The sequence below is a fragment of the Grus americana genome, chromosome 1 (assembly GCF_028858705.1).
Source record: "Grus americana isolate bGruAme1 chromosome 1, bGruAme1.mat, whole genome shotgun sequence".
Taxonomy (NCBI): Eukaryota; Metazoa; Chordata; class Aves; order Gruiformes; family Gruidae; genus Grus; species Grus americana.
In genome coordinates, this window is record NC_072852.1 from 74,522,743 (window position 1) to 74,544,998 (window position 22,256).

Here is a 22,256-nt window from a genome sequence, read left to right on the forward strand (position 1 = left end):
AGGTAGTGCAAGGGAATACTCTTTAAAATGGGTCAAAATCTAGAACCTTTCATATCTGTAGAAATTTTAACTCAAATGCCTCTGTTTATTTAGCGAGGCAGCCTGGGGGTAAATAAATAATACAAGTTTGGCACTGGAGATTTCTTAAGAAATTTTGTTTTGAAATCCCTGGAATTTTTACTCTGTTGAAAACAAGTCAGTCTATAGTAAACCTCGCAAAACATGCCGTTAAATTGAAATATTTTAAAATAAAGCTGTAAAAGTGTATATTGAATTGGTTAAAGCCTGTTCAAACTTACTTATATCCATCATATTCAAGAACAGGGCTCAGAAGGCCCCTGGATTATTCATGGATAATGCAGTTTATTGGATTCAGTAGAGCAGAGAGAACTTCAGGTCTCAAACCGATCATCTACAGGAAGGAAAATTATGCCTCCTTTCTGCTTTCCACGAGGCTGCCTGATCCTTGTGCATTGCAGGGTGAAAGTGGTTGCTTTCCTCCAAAGCAACATTACCAACACGCAGATGCAGCACGTAGGGCGGGCCGTTGATCAGAAAAGGTTTAAGAAGTTTGTTTCCATGCTCTTCAGTGTCAGTGGCCATCTCCAGACTTAGAAAACAAACGTGAAACTTCTGTTTCACTGGTGTTGGGCCCCGTCTGAGAAGACTTCAGGGAATGTTGCCAGCCCCCCAGGTGGCCGGGTGCATCATGGGGTGCACAGTCTTGCTAACGCTGATGTGCATGAGGCAGCTCTAACCAGGATGAGAACTCTTTTTCAAACTTCCCCGGTGTACACAAAGCCTTTCTGCTAATCTTGTCCATCTCTCGCTTATCGAGAGTTGTCAAGAAATAATAATACATATTTTATATGTTCCCCATTTAGCTAATTTTGAATGGGTGTGTGGAACAAAAGGCTAAACTGACTTTTGTTTCTAATCTTTCTGAGTTGGTTTTCTGTTGAAGCGAAGGCATTGTTAACAGTGATTGCGCCCGAATCTCTCAAGAAAGACCAGGCAAGCCTGAACCTGATATTTTTTTTCTTGTTTGAAAATCCTTCTCTATTGTACAGGTTAGTTCCTAAACAACTCAGGTGAAGTGTTTCCTGCACTCACTGTGAAAGGGATCATCATTAGGGTAAAATCAACTCTTCGTTGTAGCCACTTCAATCTAGGTGACTCCAAACACAGTGCTGGAGTAACCACAGATTTGAGAGTGTAATTGAAAGCAAGATTAGCCTACCAATCCTCATCTTTAATGCATAATAACACAGCTGTTTGTTTTGTGTGAGAAACTGGGTTCCAAGTTAACGTGAAGTATCAGCGCAGGTATTATATCAAGCAGTGTTTGATGTGTGATAGAGCTGTGTTTGCCGAAGACTCTAATCTTGCTTATATGCTCAGAAGATGGGGCAGGAGAGAGTATGCAGTGAACGGTCTTACGACTGCCAATAATGGATAAAGAGAAATAATCCATTCAGTGATACTATAGCTCATCAGAGCCCATGAATTAAAGACATATGTTACGTAGATTCAATGTATGGATTAAAACGGATAATCTGGTAGGTGACACACAGAATCTTGAGATAAGTGGGCTATGCAGATTCGGTATATGGATTGTGACGGATAATTCCATTTAAGTAATGCTGGACAAGTTGAAGACAAGTAAGCTTCGGGTAGCGCTCAGGTTATGTGCAGTAATCCAGTGAGTGACACTTTGGATCGCATAATCTGTAAACTGAAGACAAGGAAGCTGGGGATTCTGCATTGAGATGCGGACAGGAGGAAGGAGGGGGAAGGCAGAGAGATTATTCATGGGGAATACACTGGGTTTAAACCTTTGACTAATAAAGCACAGATCCCCAGGAGATGTATGAAAGCTGCACACTTTGTTAGGAGCTGTGTGAATTTTGCATTTGCAAATTAATGGTTGAAAAATGTTGACAAACTTGTGTCAGATGTGGACGTTTTGCATTATTCTTTGTGGATAGTATTGTATTTGGAGTGGGGAGAGAAGGAGGGTGAGAGTCATAAGTGAAGGAGGTAAGAGATATCTGGTTGTCGGCTTTTAACTGTGATAAATTCAATATTTATTGCAACCTACTTTGTATCTTCTCTGTGTTTATTTTTTGGGGGTGTTTAATAGTAGCAAATTGCTGACAGTGAGCTTTAGTCCCTTGTTAATATGTCAAAAGTGCTGGGGGGGGCGAGGGGGTGAACCTGCCCAGTGGCACACAGGGGAACCTAAGTTTTGAGAGGAAATTTGGCAGCTGCCTAAATAGTGGAGGTTGATGAGAGTGCAATGTGATACTCTCAGGCTGCAGAGAAGCAGACAGTGCCAATTGAGCCACACCAACGCAGAACTTCTTTCAGGCCAAATGAAAGCCTGAAATGGAGATTGTGACTGGATGGAGCTGCTCCTGTTTGACCCTAGAGCGGGAGGTTAGTTGAGGGTAGTATCTGCGGAAGGAGGGTTGGAGGAATCTTTTTTAAAGCACCTAAAATGCAAAAAATGTGGATTTGTGACACAGCCGCAAATTTGGGCTGTTCCAGATTTTTTTTTTTTATGTAAAGGTGCTGAATTTGATCAGAGAAAATCAGGTTCTGTTTAAATCAAACACAACTTTTATTTTCAAGAAGTGATTATTAATAGAGAAAATAGAATAAAATTGAACCGATTAAAGTGGCAAATGCCAATGGCTTTATTTTGTTTGAACATATGGAGGCCAAACCACTATATTTAAAAATCGTCCGGAGGGTTGGATGACAAAAGGGACCTAAACCAGTTCTTCTTTATACTAAAATTACCTGAAAGCTGTGCTGATAGAGATGAATGTTGCTGAGCTACAATTAATTACCAGTTTGTCAAAACAAAGCAAATATACATTCACATACATATTTTTTACTGTTTTCCCTGCTGCTGCATAAAATTCCAGCAGCAAATGCTGTTTCTCTAGCCTAGTTCTAGCTTGTTGTCTAGACAGTGAAACAATGAATAACCTCTGAGAAATAGTCTCAATACAAATGTTGTCTATTCCTTTTGTAACCTTGACAATAAGTTACTAACCTGGTTGAATACCAAGCTTTGTTTGCAGTCTACTGTACCAAAACTTTTCCTGACGGCAAATAAAGAATACTCACTGACAACTTCTTTCCAGCATTGCAAAATAGTCATGTGCTGGTCTGTTGTAGAGCAGACGGCTAAGTTTTTGTCCCCACAGAATATTAATTCTTGAGGGTAGTAATGGCAAAAGATGGTAAATGCTCATCATTTGTTTTTATTCATTCTGCAAAGTGTTCCACTGAAACCTAAAAGATTAAGACTGTCCGTATGCTGAAATAACTAACTTCCTTCTAGCTTGCTGTTCTGAAAAGGACTTCTGTTTCTCAGAGAAGATTCATTACAGAAATCTGTAGGTACAGACAAATCAGTTTGAATACTGGGCTTTTTCTTTCCTTGTTTCTTTTTCTGGTGACTGTGGCTTGCTGAATAAAAAGCAGTCAGAAAGTTTTCTTTTATTATGCTGACTTCCCATATCAATCAGATGAAGTCATTTAATTTAGCAAGGTAGGTAGTTGTAAGTGATGGCAGTCATTGTGTAGTAAAGTTGGCTTAAATGCTTAATGAAAAATGCCAGTTTTCAGATGTTTATGTCGTGGCAGCTCCACGATTTACTGGCCTGAAAAGCTGTGTGCGAGTCCATAATAAAATACTCTCTGAAGTATTGATTAGGGAAGCATCAAGGGAGTTTGCACACGTGCATGAGCACATACCCACATCCACCCACAAATACATACCGGCAAGTACATAATTTAAAGTATATACTCATTGCTCAGTCATAAACATTTGACATTTCTGTTCAAAGACAGAGGAAAGAAGAGTGTAAATTCTGAACTTACCTCAGCCAGTTAGATCTGTTTATCAGGCTACGTTTCCCGAAGGCACGTAACATCAGCTCCCCATTGCCTCACATATACAACTTCGGGTGACGTCAGCAGCGTGGCTGTCTGTGCAGCAAGGGGAGAATACTCCTCTTTAAAATTATTATCAGGCTTTAAATAGATTTTTTTTTTTTTTTTAGGGGGAGCATGACAAAGATTAGTTGGGTTTTAAGTAGAAGACGACTAGGTGGCCTCTTTATTTTACTATCCTGATTTCCTTACTGAGCAGAGTAATATTGGGTTTGGATTTCTAATGTGACAGAGCAAAATTAAAACTGGGGTGGAGGAAGAAAAATATTTGAGAATGGGAAGGGAATGAAACTCTCAAGAAAAGATACTGGGATAACTCTCCAGAAAAGATACTTATTTTATGGACTTCTGAAACGTTGTTTATTCTTTGGATATAATAAAGTTATTGCTAGTAGGAGTTTAATTCTTCTGAGAACAGCTTAGTTAATATGCTGTTCAGTTTGAAAAACCTCTTTCTTGGCTCTTTTTCATTTTTACACGGCAAATGTTATGCCCCTAGCTTAAAAACAGTGCTGAAAAAACACATCACAGGAGATGACTCAGTTTTTAGCTGGTGTATGGGTTGTAGTTACGTCCTCACCCCACTGTTGTTACATCAGAGTTACACAGAAACAGTTTCGTGGCATGGTTCTGGTGCTTCGTTAGTTGGATGGCTTCAATTGCTGCTTCATTCATAGGGTGCCTTTAGCTAGAACCCTACCTGGTATCAAACCAGGTCAAGCAAATATTTAATTATTTATATAACATGTATCCATCCTAAAGTCAGCGGGTAAATTGTTGGCCTTACTGATACAGTTCTGCTGGCGACTTCAGCAAGGCCAGCAATAAAAGGGCTTACAGCACATAAAGTTGAGAATGACTTTAGGCAAATTTCTCAAAATTTTACGCCTCAGTTTTCTCATATATAAGTAAGTAAGTAATGCATACCACTGCTTCTCTACCTGCTCACAGTCTATAAGAAGATCAATTAGCTAATGCTTTGAAATTAAAAAATGCTCTAGGCTGTATGCTCCAATTATTATTATGTGTCTTAACATTATTTGAACACAGAGTACTTCAAAATATTCTTATTTCCATTTAATGTTGTTGGGGTTTTTTTCCTACAGAGCTTTGTAGATATAGGAGGATTTTTTTTCTTCTGTAACCATAGATAATGATGTGAACGTAATACAATATTATTGTGTCTTCCAGGCTTTGTACTTGCACATTGTTTTCTTTGATTTTTCTTTGAAAGACAGATGCTGACAGTTCAAAAGCTATTTACGTAATTACTTTGATAGTAAACCGACTCGGGGGATAAATTTCACTGTCTGTATGGGTGTGCGTGAGCGTGCACGCGAGCACCCCTGATTGATAACGTTCCTAGCAGTTTAATTGAGACACGTCAGAGGGATTGAGGAGAGCCTTGCCACGGCTCTGCCCCTTGCAGAATGCGCCGGGTGCTGCGCGGCTGCGAGCAGATCCGTAGGCTGGCTGCAAGCAAACGTTCTCGTCGCTTGAGCATTCGCAGCAAAAGCTTCAAATGCCTGTTAAAGAAAATATTGGCTTTCCTAACTTCTCATTTACATTCTCATTCTGTCTAATAAATTATAATAAAGTATTTACTGTTTTGATTGCAAAAGCAGTTTCTCTGCCTTTTTTTTTGCTTTGGTTCTGTTTTGGGTGGATATGCCAAGGTTTCTCCTGTTCGTTTTCTCACTTTAAGTGTGTCATTTGGTCATATTGGTGTCTTCATTCTAATGTTTATTAAAATGTTACTGTCACTGCCAGTCTGGGACTGTGAATCAGAACTACGAATGTGTAATAGTTTATTTCACATTTGAGTAAATTTCTTTTACTACTTAAACACTATTATGGATAGTGTTGATCTGAGATGAAGTTTAGGTTTGGCGATACAGAATGCCACTAATTTGAGTCTTCTTTTATTGCCATCTGCTGTGGGTGTTGCATCCACAACATGGTTTGTTTTGTTTTTTTTTCCTTTCCGAATCTCTTTTTGTGGTGATAGAGAATAAGCTGACGCATCTGGAAGGCATCCTTTCTTGGGCTGTTCGCTGTATCAACCTGTAGTGTATACTTTGATGCTCTCTTGCCTGAGTTGATTTGATAAGTTGTGAAAAATCCACATTTTGCCACTGCAGTGATAGAGTAGAGAGAGAACAGTATGAGCACCTACAGCAATCTCCTGAAAGGCAGGTGGTCTGGTGGTTAAAAGCTTTGTTAAACATAAAATGTGCAGTATCTATTTGTTGTGGATCTGATGGTAATTAAAAGTAATTTTTGAGGCAGTCATTGATGTAAGCTACTCTCCTTTTACTCCTCACTCAATACCTGTGTGAAGTGGGTCTAGCTTGCTGTCAAGTTGCACACTGCAATAATAGGCGCTTGTTTTATCTCCCAGCCACGCCGCATGGCCAGAATGAAAGCACTGCATCCGTACAGATACTGTGTGTAGAGCACAGGCCAGCTCCAGAACCATTCCCAACTCTATACTACTTGGAGCAGCTCTAAGTGAGTTTAAAAGCGAAGCAGCTGAAGGTAGCTGCTGGGGCTGGTGGCTTATCCTCGCTGAGGTTTGCACTGCCTCCCAAGTTCTAGCAGTGTGGGATACTTCATTAGTTCCCAAGTAGCATGATTTAAGCAACTATCTTTATGCAGTTGGTGTTGCGGTTACTTAAAATACTAACACGTTTTGCCCTGTAAGCTACAGAATTCTTAAAATGGAAATCCCGTAGCTGCCAAGACGCTTCACGCAATGATAGAGGTTTAGATCTCATGCGGGTTAACAGAGAGACAACAGCAGTGATAGGACAGAAGGCCACCACCCTTGCCTACCCACCATCTCCAGCATCTAGAAGCGGGCACAAACATGGCAACTGGTGCTCTAACTCTGTAGTGCGTTTTAATACACCTGAAAAAATTCCTATCAGAGAATAGGAATTTTTCTTCACCCCAGTTTTAATTTTGCTCTGTGACATTAGAAATCCAAACTCAATATTACTCTGCTCAGTAAGGAAATCAGAGAATGGTCACTTATGTAGTAACTATTACATAAATAACCCCAAGTATTGTTTGGCCTTCATTTCTTGTACAAGCTAAGTAATTTATGAATGACAACTGGAAATGGCAGTTTCGTTGGCCATTTCTACAAAGAAATTATAGAAAAAGTGTTCTAAGTAGTAAAGGTAACATAAAAAATTACCAAACTTAAACTAAATTCAAATGCTTTATATTATGGTCAAGACAGTCTGATTCAAGTGCTTTTCTTCTTTTTAATTTTCACACTTTTATAAGCCACCACTTGTCTGCAAGAAACCTCAAAACTATCTGTGATTCATCGTCAGTGGGGCTTATATAGATGTGTGGGTGAGGCGAGGGGAAATATACCCCAAAACTCACCATCTCCCAGTAGATCCACGCGTCTGATCTCTCTTGCCTCTGGTTTTGTACAGGTCACCTCAGAGTGTGGCTGTCCGAGTACTTATTTTGCAAGGAATGATACCTTAAAGAATTGAAATTATAATTAAGTATTATTGAAGTGGTTGGAAGGACGGGCTAATCACGGGAGAATAAAGTAGCTGCTGAGCCTTGTTATCCAGAAAGTATTCTCCAACAAAATACTTTTTTTTAAAAGTTGACAGTGATAAATTCTCCTTTTCGGTTTATTACCAAACTAAACTTGCTCAAGAAATATAATGCAAGAAGGCTGCCTTTTGTCAGACTGCTTCCACTCCACTTTTATAAGCCACAGGAATTATGCATTGTACTTACTTATATTGCACTTACTGAGTTAGTGCATAAAGCACCCCCTTTGGTCATCTCAAAGTTTCTTTAAAAACTGAGTAATAACGAAGAGTCTGAGTTTGGTGGATTTGTCCCCAGCTGCATGGCTGCGGTGTGCCTGCAGCTCCAGCATCGCCCCAACCGCTTGCTCGTAGTTCATCCAGACTTTCCTCTCATTCCTGCAATTTGAATAAACCCGCTGTTTTCTCGGGAAAGAAGTTTTCTAGGTAAATCAGGTTAAAGAAGCAGCCGCAGTAGGCGGATGGCCCCGCGGTCGTGCCGTTGTTTGGTGTCGTGGTCAGGGCGGTGGCACGTGGAGCGTTCTGCTCTCTCAGGAAGCACAGCCCGAGCTTTGCAGCACAGCGCTGGATATCAGCATTTCTGCTGCTGCTGCTGTCGGTACCTAACTCTGTGACCCTTCTGTCCGACAGTTTACACATATGGAAACATTTTTCCACCTTTCAAAGGTGTGGTGGGGATTAATTTAACTTTACAAAGTGCTTTTTGATTCCCAACTGAAAGCTACTGTAGGAGCTCAAAATGCACTGATGAACCAGTACTGGCTGAAAATCTTTGATGTGTGTCAGCGTATTTGTCGAATAGTTTATTTGACAGTGATTTCTCTTTGCTTCCCCTAGCTTTAGGACTACGCCAATCCTGTGTATTCCTTCTCTTCTCTAGGTCCTTCTCCCTCCCTCTCTTGTGCACCCCCACCCCGCAGTAAAAGTTTGGAGTAAGATATCTGCTGAATAAATAAATAAAATATTTAATTTTCAGATGTTTCAGTGTGCCCAGCGTGTTATATTGCCAGTATCAGTATACAGTTAGCCTTCATCAGACAAGCATTCCGGTAAAGCGACATGCTAGCCGTGGACAGGACAAGGAAGGGGCTACTTTCCAGAGTAATTCTTCTATGCCACTTGGAAACACTGCGCCCTTTTTCCTAGGGAAAAACAAATGAAGGATGGAAGAGTGACAATAGAAATTTCTGATTAATTGTATGGCCAGGTGGCAAATGCATTACTTGTAGCAGTTCTCTGTCTCCAATGTTTGAAATAAAAATCCTAAGTCACAAGTGTTTTCTTCAGCAGTGTTAGTATTTTAACACTGGCTTCCACTCTTTCTCACAGTTTTTAACAGAACAGGTTCAAACTCCTATGGTTTCTGTTTCAGTGTGTTTCTGTAGTTTCCAGCTTGTACCATAGGTTTTTTTGAGACTATATCTGAAAATATTCTGAGGTAGTTCTTTGTTATATGATAAGAAAATTTTCACATAAATCTTGAGCATCTTAATAAAAAGTTAATCAAGTGACATTTCCATTATATGAAAATGTTGATTCTTTGTGTTTTCCCACTTGCACGTGGCTGTCTACAAACGCATTTAGGGGCCTGGACTTGGCTGACGTAGCAAATGGGATGCTGCTTGCGAGCGCAAGGTTGAAATTAAGTGAATGTAAATCGAATTAACTATGGAGCAAAGAGCCCTACCAATGACACCTCTAAGGCAGTGGTACAGTCTTCCAAAGAAAGCAGTAGATGATTCACCATTTCAGACATTTCAATCCAATCTAGAAAGCTGTAGTAAATATATTGTAGGGAACATTCCCGCACTGGCAGGGGGGTAGACTAAATGAGCTATTACCAGTAGCTCTTTTCCATGTCTGACTGATAGTTGGCTAGGAACACATTTAGTATAGTCGCCAATTTTTCTTCCTTTTTTTTTTTTCCACTTGGAGAGCACTGGTGACATTGGCAGAAGAATGCTTCCTGTGTTTGAGAAAGGTTTGTGTGGCAGGGTTGTCCCAAAAGCAGGCTATTTTCAGAGGAGGCAGAGACACTGATAGCCTTAATCCTTTCCTAAAGCTTTTTTGAGAAAGGGTTTCATAGGATCTGATTCATGTGAGAGGGTGTGGTGGTATTGGAGATATCTGCGGATTAGCTGCTACACATATTTTCTGGTCTTTTAAATTCAACGTCAGATGATACTGGATATTCTAATAGTGCCATTTTTTGTTTTAGCGTATGATTCATAGCTTTTGATTTTTCCTGGAATGTTTTCTTCCCTTCCCTTATAACCGCTGTCCTTCTGGGTAGAAGGAGAATTTTTACAGAATGATTATGAGAGCGAGGTAGTCAGTTCCTCTGTCTGTGTCTGCTGAACTCTCCCGTAAAAAACATCTCATGACAGTACAAATGAGAGAGACGGTGAGTTGTGTTTCACTCAGTTTTTCTGATGCGTGTATGCAAGACTTTTTCCTTTAAAAATACTCATCAGTGGCAGCAACAGCGATAGTAGTTATTGACAATTTAAAGACTATATAATTTCATCCTAATCGGGGCAGCTGTAGATGCTGTAACAGGTAGCAGCGTCCTGCCAGCTGGTGTGTGCTGCGCTAGCGACAGTGAGAAAGCGGGGTGCGGGGTACCCAGCGCCCAGGAGACTTCTCTGCTTCCCTTTGATTGTAGAGGGCTTTGAATACACGCCTTACAGTTTCTGTAAACGTCGAAGCATTGATGTGTCTTTATCGTAACTTTCTGACAAAAATGTAATTGTCTTTTTCGAAACTGGAAGTGTTGATTTTGATCCCCATGAAATGCGAGCAAAGTTTACAATTTGAAGCTCTTCCAAAATAGGCAAATATTTTTCGCCCTATTAAACTGATAAAAAGGCAATGGAAAATAGATGAAAGGGCAAGGAAACATTGAAGGGGGACACCAGATCAAAGCCTGTGTACAGAATTATCCTCCGTGGCTCATTTTCCTGTAGAGGGACAGGTCTTAATGTGCAGTGTATTGCAATATGCTGCTACTCTTTGGTCCTACTAAAACTTTGCTTACAGTGAAGCTGCAAGATAAAAACCTGGCTAGCTCTAAATTTCCTCTCTTCTTTTTACCTTTCCCCCCCCCCCACCATATGATGCCCAGGGACTCCAGAAAGCCTCGCTGAGAAGGAAAGGCAGCTCATGGGTATGATCAATCAGCTGACCAGTTTGCGAGAACAGCTGCTCGCAGCTCATGATGAACAGAAGAAACTGGCTGCATCGCAGATCGAGAAACAACGCCAACAAATGGAGCTGGCTAAGCAGCAACAAGAACAGGTGAGTGATTATTATAGTGGCTTTCAGCTTAAATAATTTTCTAGGAGGACTTTCCAGTAGCTGAAAGGTTTGATACTTCGTAAGTTTGCTTGAGAATTTTTTTTTATGTTTGTTTCCTTAGGTGAAGAAGTTTAAACAAAAACATATTGGCAGAATGCCTTAATTTGCAATATATAAAATAGCGCTCTTTATCTTTTAAAGATACACCTTCCAGTATTCTCTTCCAAAACTGTTTTTTTTTTTTCCCTAAAAATAAGTGTAAATAAGCGTACAAATTCAGCCCTCCTCAATACTCTTCCAGTGCTCCTTGAGCTGAGTGATACTGTACAGGTATAAAGGGAACAAAATGCAGCATTTGGATTGTACTATGACAAATGAAAGAGTTGGTTTTGCCAACTGTGCAAAAAAGTGGCGGAGAAGAATATAATGTCAGTGAACAAGTGTGACTTTTTCTCTTCTACACTTGAGAGGCTTGATTTTCTGCTCTTGCAGATATGTCCTCCACTGAAAATGCAAGCATGTTTAGACACATGAACAGTTCCAACGTGCACACATGGACACATGATATTTTATGCAAGAACACAATGTTGCTAACATATTTGCACTGTGCAAGTTTTAACTGAAATGAATGTCCATTTTTGTACCTGAATGTGAGCAGAGAATACTTAGACATCTGGTTTACAATTGTCAGGAGTCCATCCTGATACCTGTTATTTGAAAGCGTTTTGATCTGCTTGACCATTTATTTCAGCTTGTAATGAAATTTGAGTTTATATCATAGAATTGCAGCTATGTGAATTTTATGAAACTCACAAAATTCTTTGAAATCTGTCACAGTTCTCATACTTCAACGTTTATGTTGTACCAAGCAAGTCTTAAGGTTCTAAACCACTGCTGACATCTTCAGACATTTTAGCCTTGGTTTTCCCTATTTTTGACTATTTAAAAACCTTATCTTAAATACTGTGTATTTTGGCCTCACACCTGAAATCCCACATAGGGAGAACAGAAGTGACTTCTCTATTAAACTAGAGAATTTGTATCACATTGTTGTTTACACAGAGAAGGTAGATGAAGGGGTGACGGTGGAATTGGCAAGATTCTTCCACGAGGAGACATCCTTCAGTAACTCTTTCCTTTGCCCTGCCTTTTAAAGTCGCTATTGCGACAGGATGGCTAAACGATCTGAAAGTGAAAAAGAAAATGGAGCGAATGGAAAAAGGCAGTAAGAAATCCTGCAGGATTTTTATTAGGATAACAAGGATTCCTTTTAATTCAAGAAATTGTGTATAATTCTGTGTTAGAAAGAAATTAAAATAACCAAACTTTCAAAAAAAAGTATTGATAAAAATTATTTTGGTTGCTCAAAAAGAGGCTCTAGAAGGAAAACATTTAATCTTTTAGATGTTGAGTTAAGTAAGCATGAGTGTTTCTTATGCTAATAGTTTAATAATAGAAAGAAAATACCTGAGGGGAAGAATGCACAAAATTCCTCCCAGTGAGTATGTGTAAGTTCCCATCTGACCCTGCGATGTGTACACATACCACAGGGGAAGAGCAATACTCCTTCTCATGTTTCTACTGCTGTGCTAGCTATTCATGAGAGCAGAGATTTTGTGATGACTCAAATGAAAATTTTTCAAGTTTGCTTTGTAAGTTTGAGGTATATAATGGTTTATCTGAGAACTCTAATTTGGTTCTGTTACTGTCTGCTGTTTTCTTCACTGTATGTAAAATCTGTCTACAGTAAGATTCCCAGTCATTTAGTCAGTGGAAAGGGGGGATGGAAGTCCTTATGGAAAACACACGTGACTTTGAGAGGAGACTTAGTACAACTCCATCAACTTCTGTAAATCATTTTCAATGTTGAGCTGTGTAGCCTAGCGCTGCCCCCTTAGCTGCTTTCAGCTGATATACACATTGAAGAGTCAGTGATTTTCCCAAACCCGGTTCTAGTCTCTTTGTGTCTGTTTTGGCATCAAGGAAGTACGCACACCAACACCTTCCTCCTGGGTGTCAGATTTCCTTTCTTGGTTTTTTTTGTTTTTGAATATTTGAGTAGGTGGTGCCAAACATAAAAAGAATATTACTGTCCATCCTACTTTTTTGCCTTTCCTGCCTTCTCCTATTATTTTCCAGTCTCTCTGCCAGTATTGTTCTTCCTCCAGCAAGTTGGAGCAAATGAGTGCTCACTTTTTGGGGATTTTAGCAGCGCCATTTCAGATAGCGAGAGAGAGACTTTTGCATCAGTCCTTCTCTTAATATCCAGCACAATATTTTCCATAAGATTTGCTTTCACACTAGTATTAGCTTTGAATTGCTCCTGAGCATGAGCCCCTTGCTTCAGCAGCAGTCCAGGCTGCTGCCCCCTGCACTTGAAGGTTTCTTAACTTAATAGAGCAGTTTAAAGAACCAAGTAGGGTGGAAGTTTCCTATATACTGACGCCAGGAATGGTGATACATATCTCACGTTTCTTCTGTGCAATTTCTCCACAGATTGCAAGACAACAGCAGCAGCTCCTGCAGCAGCAACACAAAATTAACCTTCTTCAGCAACAGATCCAGGTCAGAGACTCCGTCTCCACCCATGCCCCTCTTATCTCTCTTCTCTCCTTTCCATTTCCCCGTGCTTTCCCTCAGCCATTATTGTCATAGTTTCTTTAAGAATCTCTGCAGATGGCTTACATCGTACTTATGGAAACACATGAGGATGTTACCTGTTGTTAAGCAAAAAAGGTCAGTTTCTGGAATGCCTTGTATGATTCACACAGCTCCTATAGGATCAGGAAGCAGATGGCAGAGGAGCTGGTCATGTGAGCAAGGGTTTTCAGGTCCAAATCCCCTTTCAGCTGTAGATCAGGAGTGGCAAAACTGTTGCTGGAAAGAGTTGGATTGGAATGGGTCTCCTACAACTCTGTTTTTAAGGTTTTGTGGAAGCAGTTTTCTTCAGTGATTGGTAATCAAGTGTCCCTCCTTCCCTCTGCCCCAGGTGTTGAAAGTCCAGAAATTTTCAGCACTTCAGGTGAGGTGTTGTCTGAACGAGAAACTGGTCAAAAGGTTGGTTGGATTCAGGAGAGCAACCGTGTAGGTCCTAGGTATCTACAGGTTTACGCCTAGTAGTAGAAAAAAGTTGTTAACCCAGCATACCCAGTAAACTTTATTTAACTTCTTTTTTCCTTAAAGTATTCAGAAGTTTCTTTTCATGCCATTGACTGTATTTCATTACTTTTTTCTCCATTTGTATATATGCATGCCCCTGTTTTGGGAATTATGCAAATCATTTTGCCCATGAAGGTTTTCACAGAATAACAAAGGAGGGGTTTGACATTTTATAGATCTCTAGAATCATGGTGAAATCTCTGGCTGTTTAATATGCAATTATGTATAGAGCATTGCAAGTCGCTGTGGAAAATGGATGCTATGTTGTTTGTTCAGTAACAACAGGATTTTCCTTCCAAAGCTTCTCAATTTTTCAGAATTAGTTGCCTAAAATTATGAGTCATATCCGTTACTCGTATAAGAAAAACTTAATTCCAGCAAAATCAGAGGAGTCGTATGGCTTCAGACTAGAATAAAAACTGGCTTTATTGTTTCAGAGGATATTCTGTCAGTACCTGGACTTGCATAACTATGAAAAACTTCTGGGGAAGGTCCACCCCTCAGTTATAAGGCAACTTAAATACAAGATTTGCTTTGCTGAAAGTAATTTTGAGATTGGTGAGGCCTGGCTTGGCCTTGACCTCTGTATTTTTTTTCCTTCTTTAAATTTGTGTGTGGGAGGGATTTTTCTTTATTGCTGTATCTTTAATAAGACTTTAAAAGAAAAACAATAATAGAACCTCTACAATAGCAAGGAAAGTATTTACATTTTTAGCATTTAGCTATGACAGTGAGAGAGGAAGTTGTTTTATAAGCAGTGAATAAAAATAAATTGAAGTAACATAATTTGACCCCAACCCTTTTAAGTTTTAAAGCCTTGTAGATAAGAATGAAGTATGTCGTTTTTAGGGTAGTGGAGAACACTGATTATCGATAATGAGATATAGAGCCTTTCATCTCTTGATCCCTGGTCCAAGTTTGACCTAAGTCAGTAGTAAATGAAAGTCAGCTAGCTACCATCTGATACAAGCTGCAAGCCTAAGAACTGATTTGGAGGTCTGTCTCAAGGGATTTTGGATGAAATATTGATCCTGCCGAGGTCAGAATTTCACCTCCAGGGTCCACTTCACACAAAACCCATCAGATTTGGGGCGCTTTCCTTTTGGATGGTCACATGATAAAGGTCAAGAATTGAACAGGCCGAGAGAGACAATACTGTCCTCTCATTCCCACAGAGGTGATCTGTTTGTAGTGAAATTTGATTATACTGTCTGCCTCTTGACAGTTCCACAGTCTGTATGGTCTTGTAGTCTCGTGAACCCTGGTTCCAGTCCAATTATGATGAAGTCACTGATAGGGAGAAACATTTAAAAATTTAAAAAAACCCTTATTGACAGTGAATACAAAGCAAAACATTTCTTCTCAGTTACATGGTTAGGTGACTGTTGTCAGAGAGAAGAAGCAATTCCTGAAGTAATCTTGCCTTTGTATATAAACGGCGACAATGAAGTCACCCTAACATGCCCATGTTTAAAACGGTCTGTGAGTTTACAATCAGGTTATGGTAGGTGGAACAAAACTGTGACATGAATGTAGCTGTGAGTTCAGCTTTTCTGACCTTGCCCTAATTAATCTAACAGGCTTCTGTCACATTGGCCCGGAGTTTTCAAATAGCATTAGATTTATTGACAGGGAAATATTCCTACAAAGTCTGGATAACTATTTGACTTATGTGCAATTGAATGATTAGGCTGCAGTTACGGACACAACCTATGTATGACAAAGGATTCATTTTACTTGAGCCAATTTTTTCTAAGCTTGTAAGAGTTGCCATAATTCCAGATAAATTATTACACAGAAAAAAGCTATTGAAATATTGTATTGAAAACATAATACCCTAAGGTTAAAAAAAAGCACAATCTGACTGACCCCATGATTTATGACTCCTTTCTCTAAGTGTGCTAACTTGGAAAGAGTTCCCTCTCTTCTTACCCCAGCATACAATCACCGATACACACACAAAATACATAAGCAGGGAGAGATTGCAACGTGTCTCTCCTCCTTAGAGGACTGCAAATGCTGAGTATAACTACAGCTCAATTAAACTAGCCACTTCTGTGATGCTGAAGAAAGATGTGATAGCTACTTGAGCTTAGAAAAATGTACCTGGCACGTGAGTCTCTAATTGACATTATGTCTTTTTCAAGTCCATCTCTTCTGAATTAACTGGAAAGAGATGTCGCTACTGCAGAAGACAGCTTGTCTTCATACGGAGAGTGGAGTAAAGAGATAATGCTAAACTGGAGAAAAGTTGTAGATTAGGTTATATTTAAGAATCTGTATGACCCCAAAATACTAAAATGTGATCTAGACAGGATTTTGTGTTGTTGCAAATGTTTATAATATTTTTTTTCTGCTTTTCAGGATGTTCTAGACCTAATTTGTGAAGAGGTTTGAGTTTCTCTGAATAATTAACTAAACCTCCCCCTTCTTATTTTATGCCACTTTGCAATGCATCCTCCCATGCACACTGCTTTCTGTTCTATTTAATCTTTGTGTGTATGTGTATTGAAAAGGTTTTCGCTTTACCAGTTTCTGCCTGCTGAGTATTTTAGGTCTTCTCCCCTGCACACCTCAGTCTTGCTATTTTACCAGAAAGGAGACTGGAATGCGTGTTCTGTCCTGTAACTCCTGTGCATCAACAGCCCCCAAGATCTCAGGTTGTGTTTCAGAACAGCTCTGTAGTGGTCTGCAGCTGTAGAACAGGCTGAAGGAAGGAGCATGCAGACACTAAGTATGGCTTAGCAAGTTCTTGGACTAAATCTAGTTTTGTCCTTCAAGGCCTCAGGAACTCTCACTGTCACCTCGCCATCTTCTTTTGTGAGGCCACAATCCGCTTCCTGGTGTCCTTGCTCTAGAACATGGTGGAGTCTGGAGCTCTGTAGCTGTCTCATCAGATAGGCAGGAAGTGACAAGAACTTGGAAGGCTAGGTGCTCCTTTTCCATGATGCTGAGCTAGTCCCCAGGACAGGCAATGAGCGTGTGTGGTGTTCTGCCTCGAGGGGTGTCTCTGAGGTGCAAAGTTTTGTGGAGTGGTGCAGTTTTATGCTGTGCACTTGCTCAGAGAAAAAGTCTAGCCCAGGTTGACAAATGAATAGTTTGCTTTGAAGCTCAGTGACGAATGTCACTTTAATTGAACTACATTTAAAATGAAATATGGTTGTTAAAATTCATAAAGCAATTCATATTCAGTAGGGCACTGTTGATAAAATAGGTCAACCTTGCAGCCTAAATTGTGATAAAACTGATGCTGCTAATCTCACAATTTTGTAGAAAGCCTGACAGTGTTTTATGTTTTTTTCCTCAAGCCCCAGCTCTTGGAGTCATGTGATGACAAAAGTGCCAGCTTTCATTTCTTCAAAATGTAAACTTCCATCTCTCGGATTTCCAGGCAAAATCTGAAACCACGAGCACTACAAGTTCCAAAATTAGAAGGCAAACAAAACGGAGGCCAAATGTTGTTTTTTAAACTGTTCTGATTTTTAGTCAAAATTTTTTTGGAGAGCCCAGCTCGATATCTTGGAGCACTTCAGGTTGCCAATAATGTAAAACTAAAATCTCAAAGCAGCAAGAGGCAACAGCGCAGCTTTACGACGTCTCTAACATTTAGGCCACAGTTTTGTTTGACTTTTTAGTTTAATACTGCCAGTACTTGGTTACTAATTTACATTCATTTCTGAGTGACGTACTTAGCCTAAGAACTTGAGTGCTATCTGAAACTTGAGAGCAATTCCTGCTAGACAGCAACCATTCGATGACTTCGTGTGTTTTAATAGAGGGTTTTCTTTTTACTTCAGAGCTAGAGACTTGTCAGCAGATGTTCTAACAGGACACCTTTTCTGATAGAAAGTTCGAACCTCTGAAGAATGAGAGGATCCTGACTAAACTCTGATGCAAAGCTAGAAAGGTGTGCCTCTAGCCCGCTCTGCCTGCCAGGCGGGTTGTGACTTCTGCCTGATGCCTGGCCGGATGGCGCAGGCAGTTCCAGAAGGCCCTGCTCCCAGGTTGGACTTGATGATCTTCAAGGTCTTTTCCAACCAAAACAGTTCTGTATGATTCTGTGAAAAGTTTACCGTGGTCTCAAGCTTTGCAGACCCTTAGCAGCTGGTCTGGCAGGGAGTGTGGGCACCATGGCCCTCCAGACTCCATGTCCCTTTGGGTTGCAGGCTTCTTGGCTTTTCTGAATCCCTCAGCTGCCCTAGGTGTCCTCCTGGGTCCAATAAGGCTTTCCTTTGTGAGTCCGGGTCCAGATTTCCGTCCTCCCCACCTGCTGTCAGCTGGCTGTGTCCCTTTCCCTGTGAGTTGTGTTGGTAGATGGAGAGGGGCTGGCTGCATTAATATGTTCCCAAATCAGAATATTCCCATTCTCATTAAGTTCTGAGGTTTAAGGTGGTGTTCCAATTTGGAATGTAATAAAATCTTGGAACACTTGGAATTTCCTGCAGGATGGTTAGTCCATTTTGTAGCCAGATCTGTTTTTCAAAATACAGCTATATTTTGGGGGAGGAAAGAAGGATTTGGTTTCTGAGTTACACAAAAGTTCAGAAAAATATTTCTGAAGCTTAACGTGCAAAGTTTTGAAATGACACAGTTGTTATTGTCAAAACTTTCCAGGCACCAAGAAGCTCTGGGTTGATTCCAGCCTTCCAAAACACTGGTAAAGAGACCTGCTTCCAGAGTGCTTTAGATATCATAATTTACCCACACAGTTATCTATGGTGATAATTTTTGTTGTTGTTGTTGTTTAGATTTGTTGTTGCTTTTGAACTCCTCAGGTGAGCAATCATCTGTTATCCAGAACTGGCTAAATGATGTTCAAGCCTGTCGGCGTTCTCTTTGTTTGAGAAAACAGTGAGGTTTTGATTGACCTATTTCAGGTGAAGTTTAGTTGTAAAAAGTACCAGTTCCTCTTTCTTGTCATGAGAAGACACTGTTTTGACCGTACACAGAGAAAAGTGAAGATTTGTTCCCTGCTCCAACAAGTTTTCACTCTAAATTATACTTCCAACACAGCTCATCCCTTCATTTTCTGTCTCCTGCGGGAAAGCAAACTCCAGCAGGCCACTATGCGAGCTCAATACTTGGAATACTTTGTGCCTATAACAAGGAGAGTAGAGATCCTTACCCTTAATCCTTGCCCCGGTGGTATATCCTCAGTGCAACCGTAAGGACTTGTGAAATTTCTTTCCTGGTCCCCAGCTTCTTGTATGCCTGTAACCCAGAGTTCTCTAGGAGGCTTTAAAGGGCTGTAGATGATGCATCCTTCACTCAAGATTCAAAAATGAGCAACCACTACACAAGTGCTTGGTTACAGATTTAGTAATGTCTGTTGCTTCTGTATTACCATTTTCCCTGGGAATTCTGATTTTCTAAGAAGTCAGTGACAGCAGAGCAGTGCTTCATGGTGCTACGACCCCTTTGCAAGCCGTTGCACAGCAGAACAGTATTAGTTCTTCTGTAATTAGAGTCCTCTTTGCATATCAGAGAGAGGTGAGGACAAAAGGTTTCCTTGGTAGACAATAAAGCTGTTGAAGTGAGGGCCTGATCCAACTCCCACTGAACATAGTGAAAAGGCTCTTATTCATATTAGTGGGAGTTTAATGAGACCTTTCTTCAGTAGGAAACTGTGAGAAAGTATCTTCCTTCTCACTCTGCAAAATGTTTTCAGAACAGGCTCCGTCCACTGAGACGGTTTGTTTTTTATTTTGGGTTTTGTTTTTTTTTTTTTTTTTTTTTGCCAGTGTGGATATGACAAGCTGTGACTGCACAGTCAAACCGAACAGGCTCCTTGATTGGGGACATTTTGTCCAAATTCATCATGTGTCAGGAGCAGCTGTTTTCCTGCAACTTATAAACATGGGCATACTGGATTCAGTGAGACAGGCCCAAGAAGGAATCACACTGCAGCCTTTCCCATGACTTTGCAACCTCTTCCCAAACAACTGAGGTTGCCGGCAAAGAGGCTAAACAATTGTTTCTCACAAAAGCTTTGCAGCTGATGTCCTATCGGTTATCAGAACAACTCGCCTGTCCCTTGAGCAGGAAACAGCCCCTGGGAAATTAATTATTTAAAAAAAACAACCCCCCAAAAAAAGAAAAAAAAAAAGACAAGGTTGAGGGAGGAAATAGGGAAAGGGAAGAGTGAAAAGAAAAATCTAGGCTAAGAGTCAGAATGAGCTAATTGCTTGCTGGCCTCTCAAGTTCAGCGAGTAATGTGTGTGTTTGGCTGAAGGATACGACGCGTGTCCTTTAGAGTAACCTATGGGCCTTCACTTCCTTCCGTTACCGTAAAAGTTAAGTTACATAAAAGATTGCAGAGTTGTTTATCTACCCGTATTTCTGTGCAGAGCAACGTTTTGCACCAATGTACCATGTTTTTACTTCCAAAGTTGACCTGTAAAGCAAGCATCTACAGGTAATTTGGTCTCAGGCCTTTCCTACAGTCTCATACAATCCAAATTTACTGACTGGTGTAGTTGCACCAATGCAGACAAGCAGGATCTGCTTGGAATTTGTACAATTTGAATTTATCGAAATTGCAAGGGCATGTTTTCATCAGATAAATCAGCTTTTTTGCCTATGCTGAGCTACATGATTGCAACAGCACTTGCTGAGAAGGAAGCTTTCTCCAATGTTACCAGTCCAAATGCTCTTAAAATTACGAGATTGTTTGTAACTTTGTGACTTCTTTCTTGCAATTTTAGCATCTTTTCTTAATTTCCTTTTTGCTACTGATCTTTCAGTGTTCCTATTTTCCATTTCTCTCTCATGATCACAAGGGAGGGCCAGAAACTTATTTTTATTAAAAAACCAGAACACTAAAACACCCAAAATAATCCGGCAGCTAGGACTGTAAGAGAAATGCCAGCGGTTGACTGGAGTCCTCGCAGCTGGCAGCATCATGCTCCAAGGCCTCCTCTTGGTCTCTCTCCTCTCAGCAAGCATTCTCTCGGAGACCTCTCTTCCCAGGGCCCTGTCTTTCTGCTTGTTTTCAGATCCCCTCTCCAATTCCAGCATCTCTCTGAGGCATCCCACAACTTTTCCCACTTCCTTCTGCTTCCGGCTCCCTAACGCTGTGGTACTGAGCAATCTTCCTTAGGCGGCTGCCCGCCCTTTCCCGCATCAACTCCTCCTTTCTGCCAGCCCTCCCTTTTACTTTTCCCTCCTTGTCATTATTTTCACAGTCTTTTTAATGGTTTTGGTCGGCATTTTATTGGCTATAGAGCGTGCATCTGTCGTTTTGTGAATGTTTGTGTTCAGAACGCGTGGGGCAGTGTGCCTGTGTGCATGTGAGCTGCGTTCACGTTTGTGTACCCATGCAGGTATTTTGCACAGCAGGCAGCAGAGGTACAGGAGCAGAAAGTACCACGGTAGTTTGTATAAGTGGCTTGGGAAGATGAACATGAACTCTTTACGGCTGTGATCTTGTCCGTATGGAGTGTGTGTAGTCATGAGCACTTTAGTTGTGCAGCCAAAAAAAGGCTGCTGCTGCTGCTGCCTCTGCAGTAAGGTAAAGCAGGAGATAACAATAAATTTTTTACTGCTGGCTGGCGGAGGTGTTTAGGATGTGCTTTCTTTATATCTTCATCCGCCCCTAATTGAAGATGCTTTAAAATTGAATGACTAGCAGTCAAAACGTGTTTGCTTCAAGCTGAGAAGAAAAATGCTGGTGTCTCTGCTTCCAAACTGATTGCGCTTTGTACACAACTGACAGCCACAGTCACTTTGAGTGACTGATAAGTGGGAAGCTTTGCCACTTATCAAGGAATGCACGCTGAAAAGAAAGGACTGGAGCCGTTCAGATGCTTTGGCATGTTCAAAATAACGTCTCACATCAGTCAGACTCAGAGGCACTAGGAGACATTTCAAAATAAACTTTATATCTATCTATCTATCTAGAGGCAAAGATTCAATTTAACAGACAAATCACTGTGTGGCATCACATTGGCTCTGAAAACGAGAACATCATTATAAGGGTCACCAGTTGCAAAATGACTCAGATAGCTGCATAATTCGAGATCATTTATCGTAGGGTCTCACCCCCTAGAACAAAACTAAATTTGAAAATTCACAACTGCGTATCATTCTGGTGATTCTCTAAATTGGGGGCTTTCACCCCTGTTGGCCAAGCAGTATTTGGTTTACATAGCATGTGACATCCTGAAGGAACCCGAAGAGAATGAAACTCTAAGCCATATTCTGTTCTCATTTATTTCCTCTTTAATATTATGCAATATGTTTGGGATT

The 22,256-nt window shown here is 40.5% G+C and overlaps 1 protein-coding gene across 19 annotated transcripts in view; it reads left to right on the top strand.

Moving 5' to 3' along the window:
• SOX5 (SRY-box transcription factor 5) overlaps positions 1-22,256 on the top strand; it is a 655,394-nt gene that overhangs the window by 494,897 nt on the left and 138,241 nt on the right. For all 19 annotated transcript variants that reach the window (XM_054804269.1, XM_054804526.1, XM_054804608.1 and 16 more), the window contains 2 exons: positions 10,678-10,850; positions 13,347-13,415. In XM_054804269.1, coding sequence (XP_054660244.1) covers positions 10,678-10,850; positions 13,347-13,415 — 242 coding nt within the window. The remainder of the gene's footprint in view (positions 1-10,677; positions 10,851-13,346; positions 13,416-22,256) is intronic.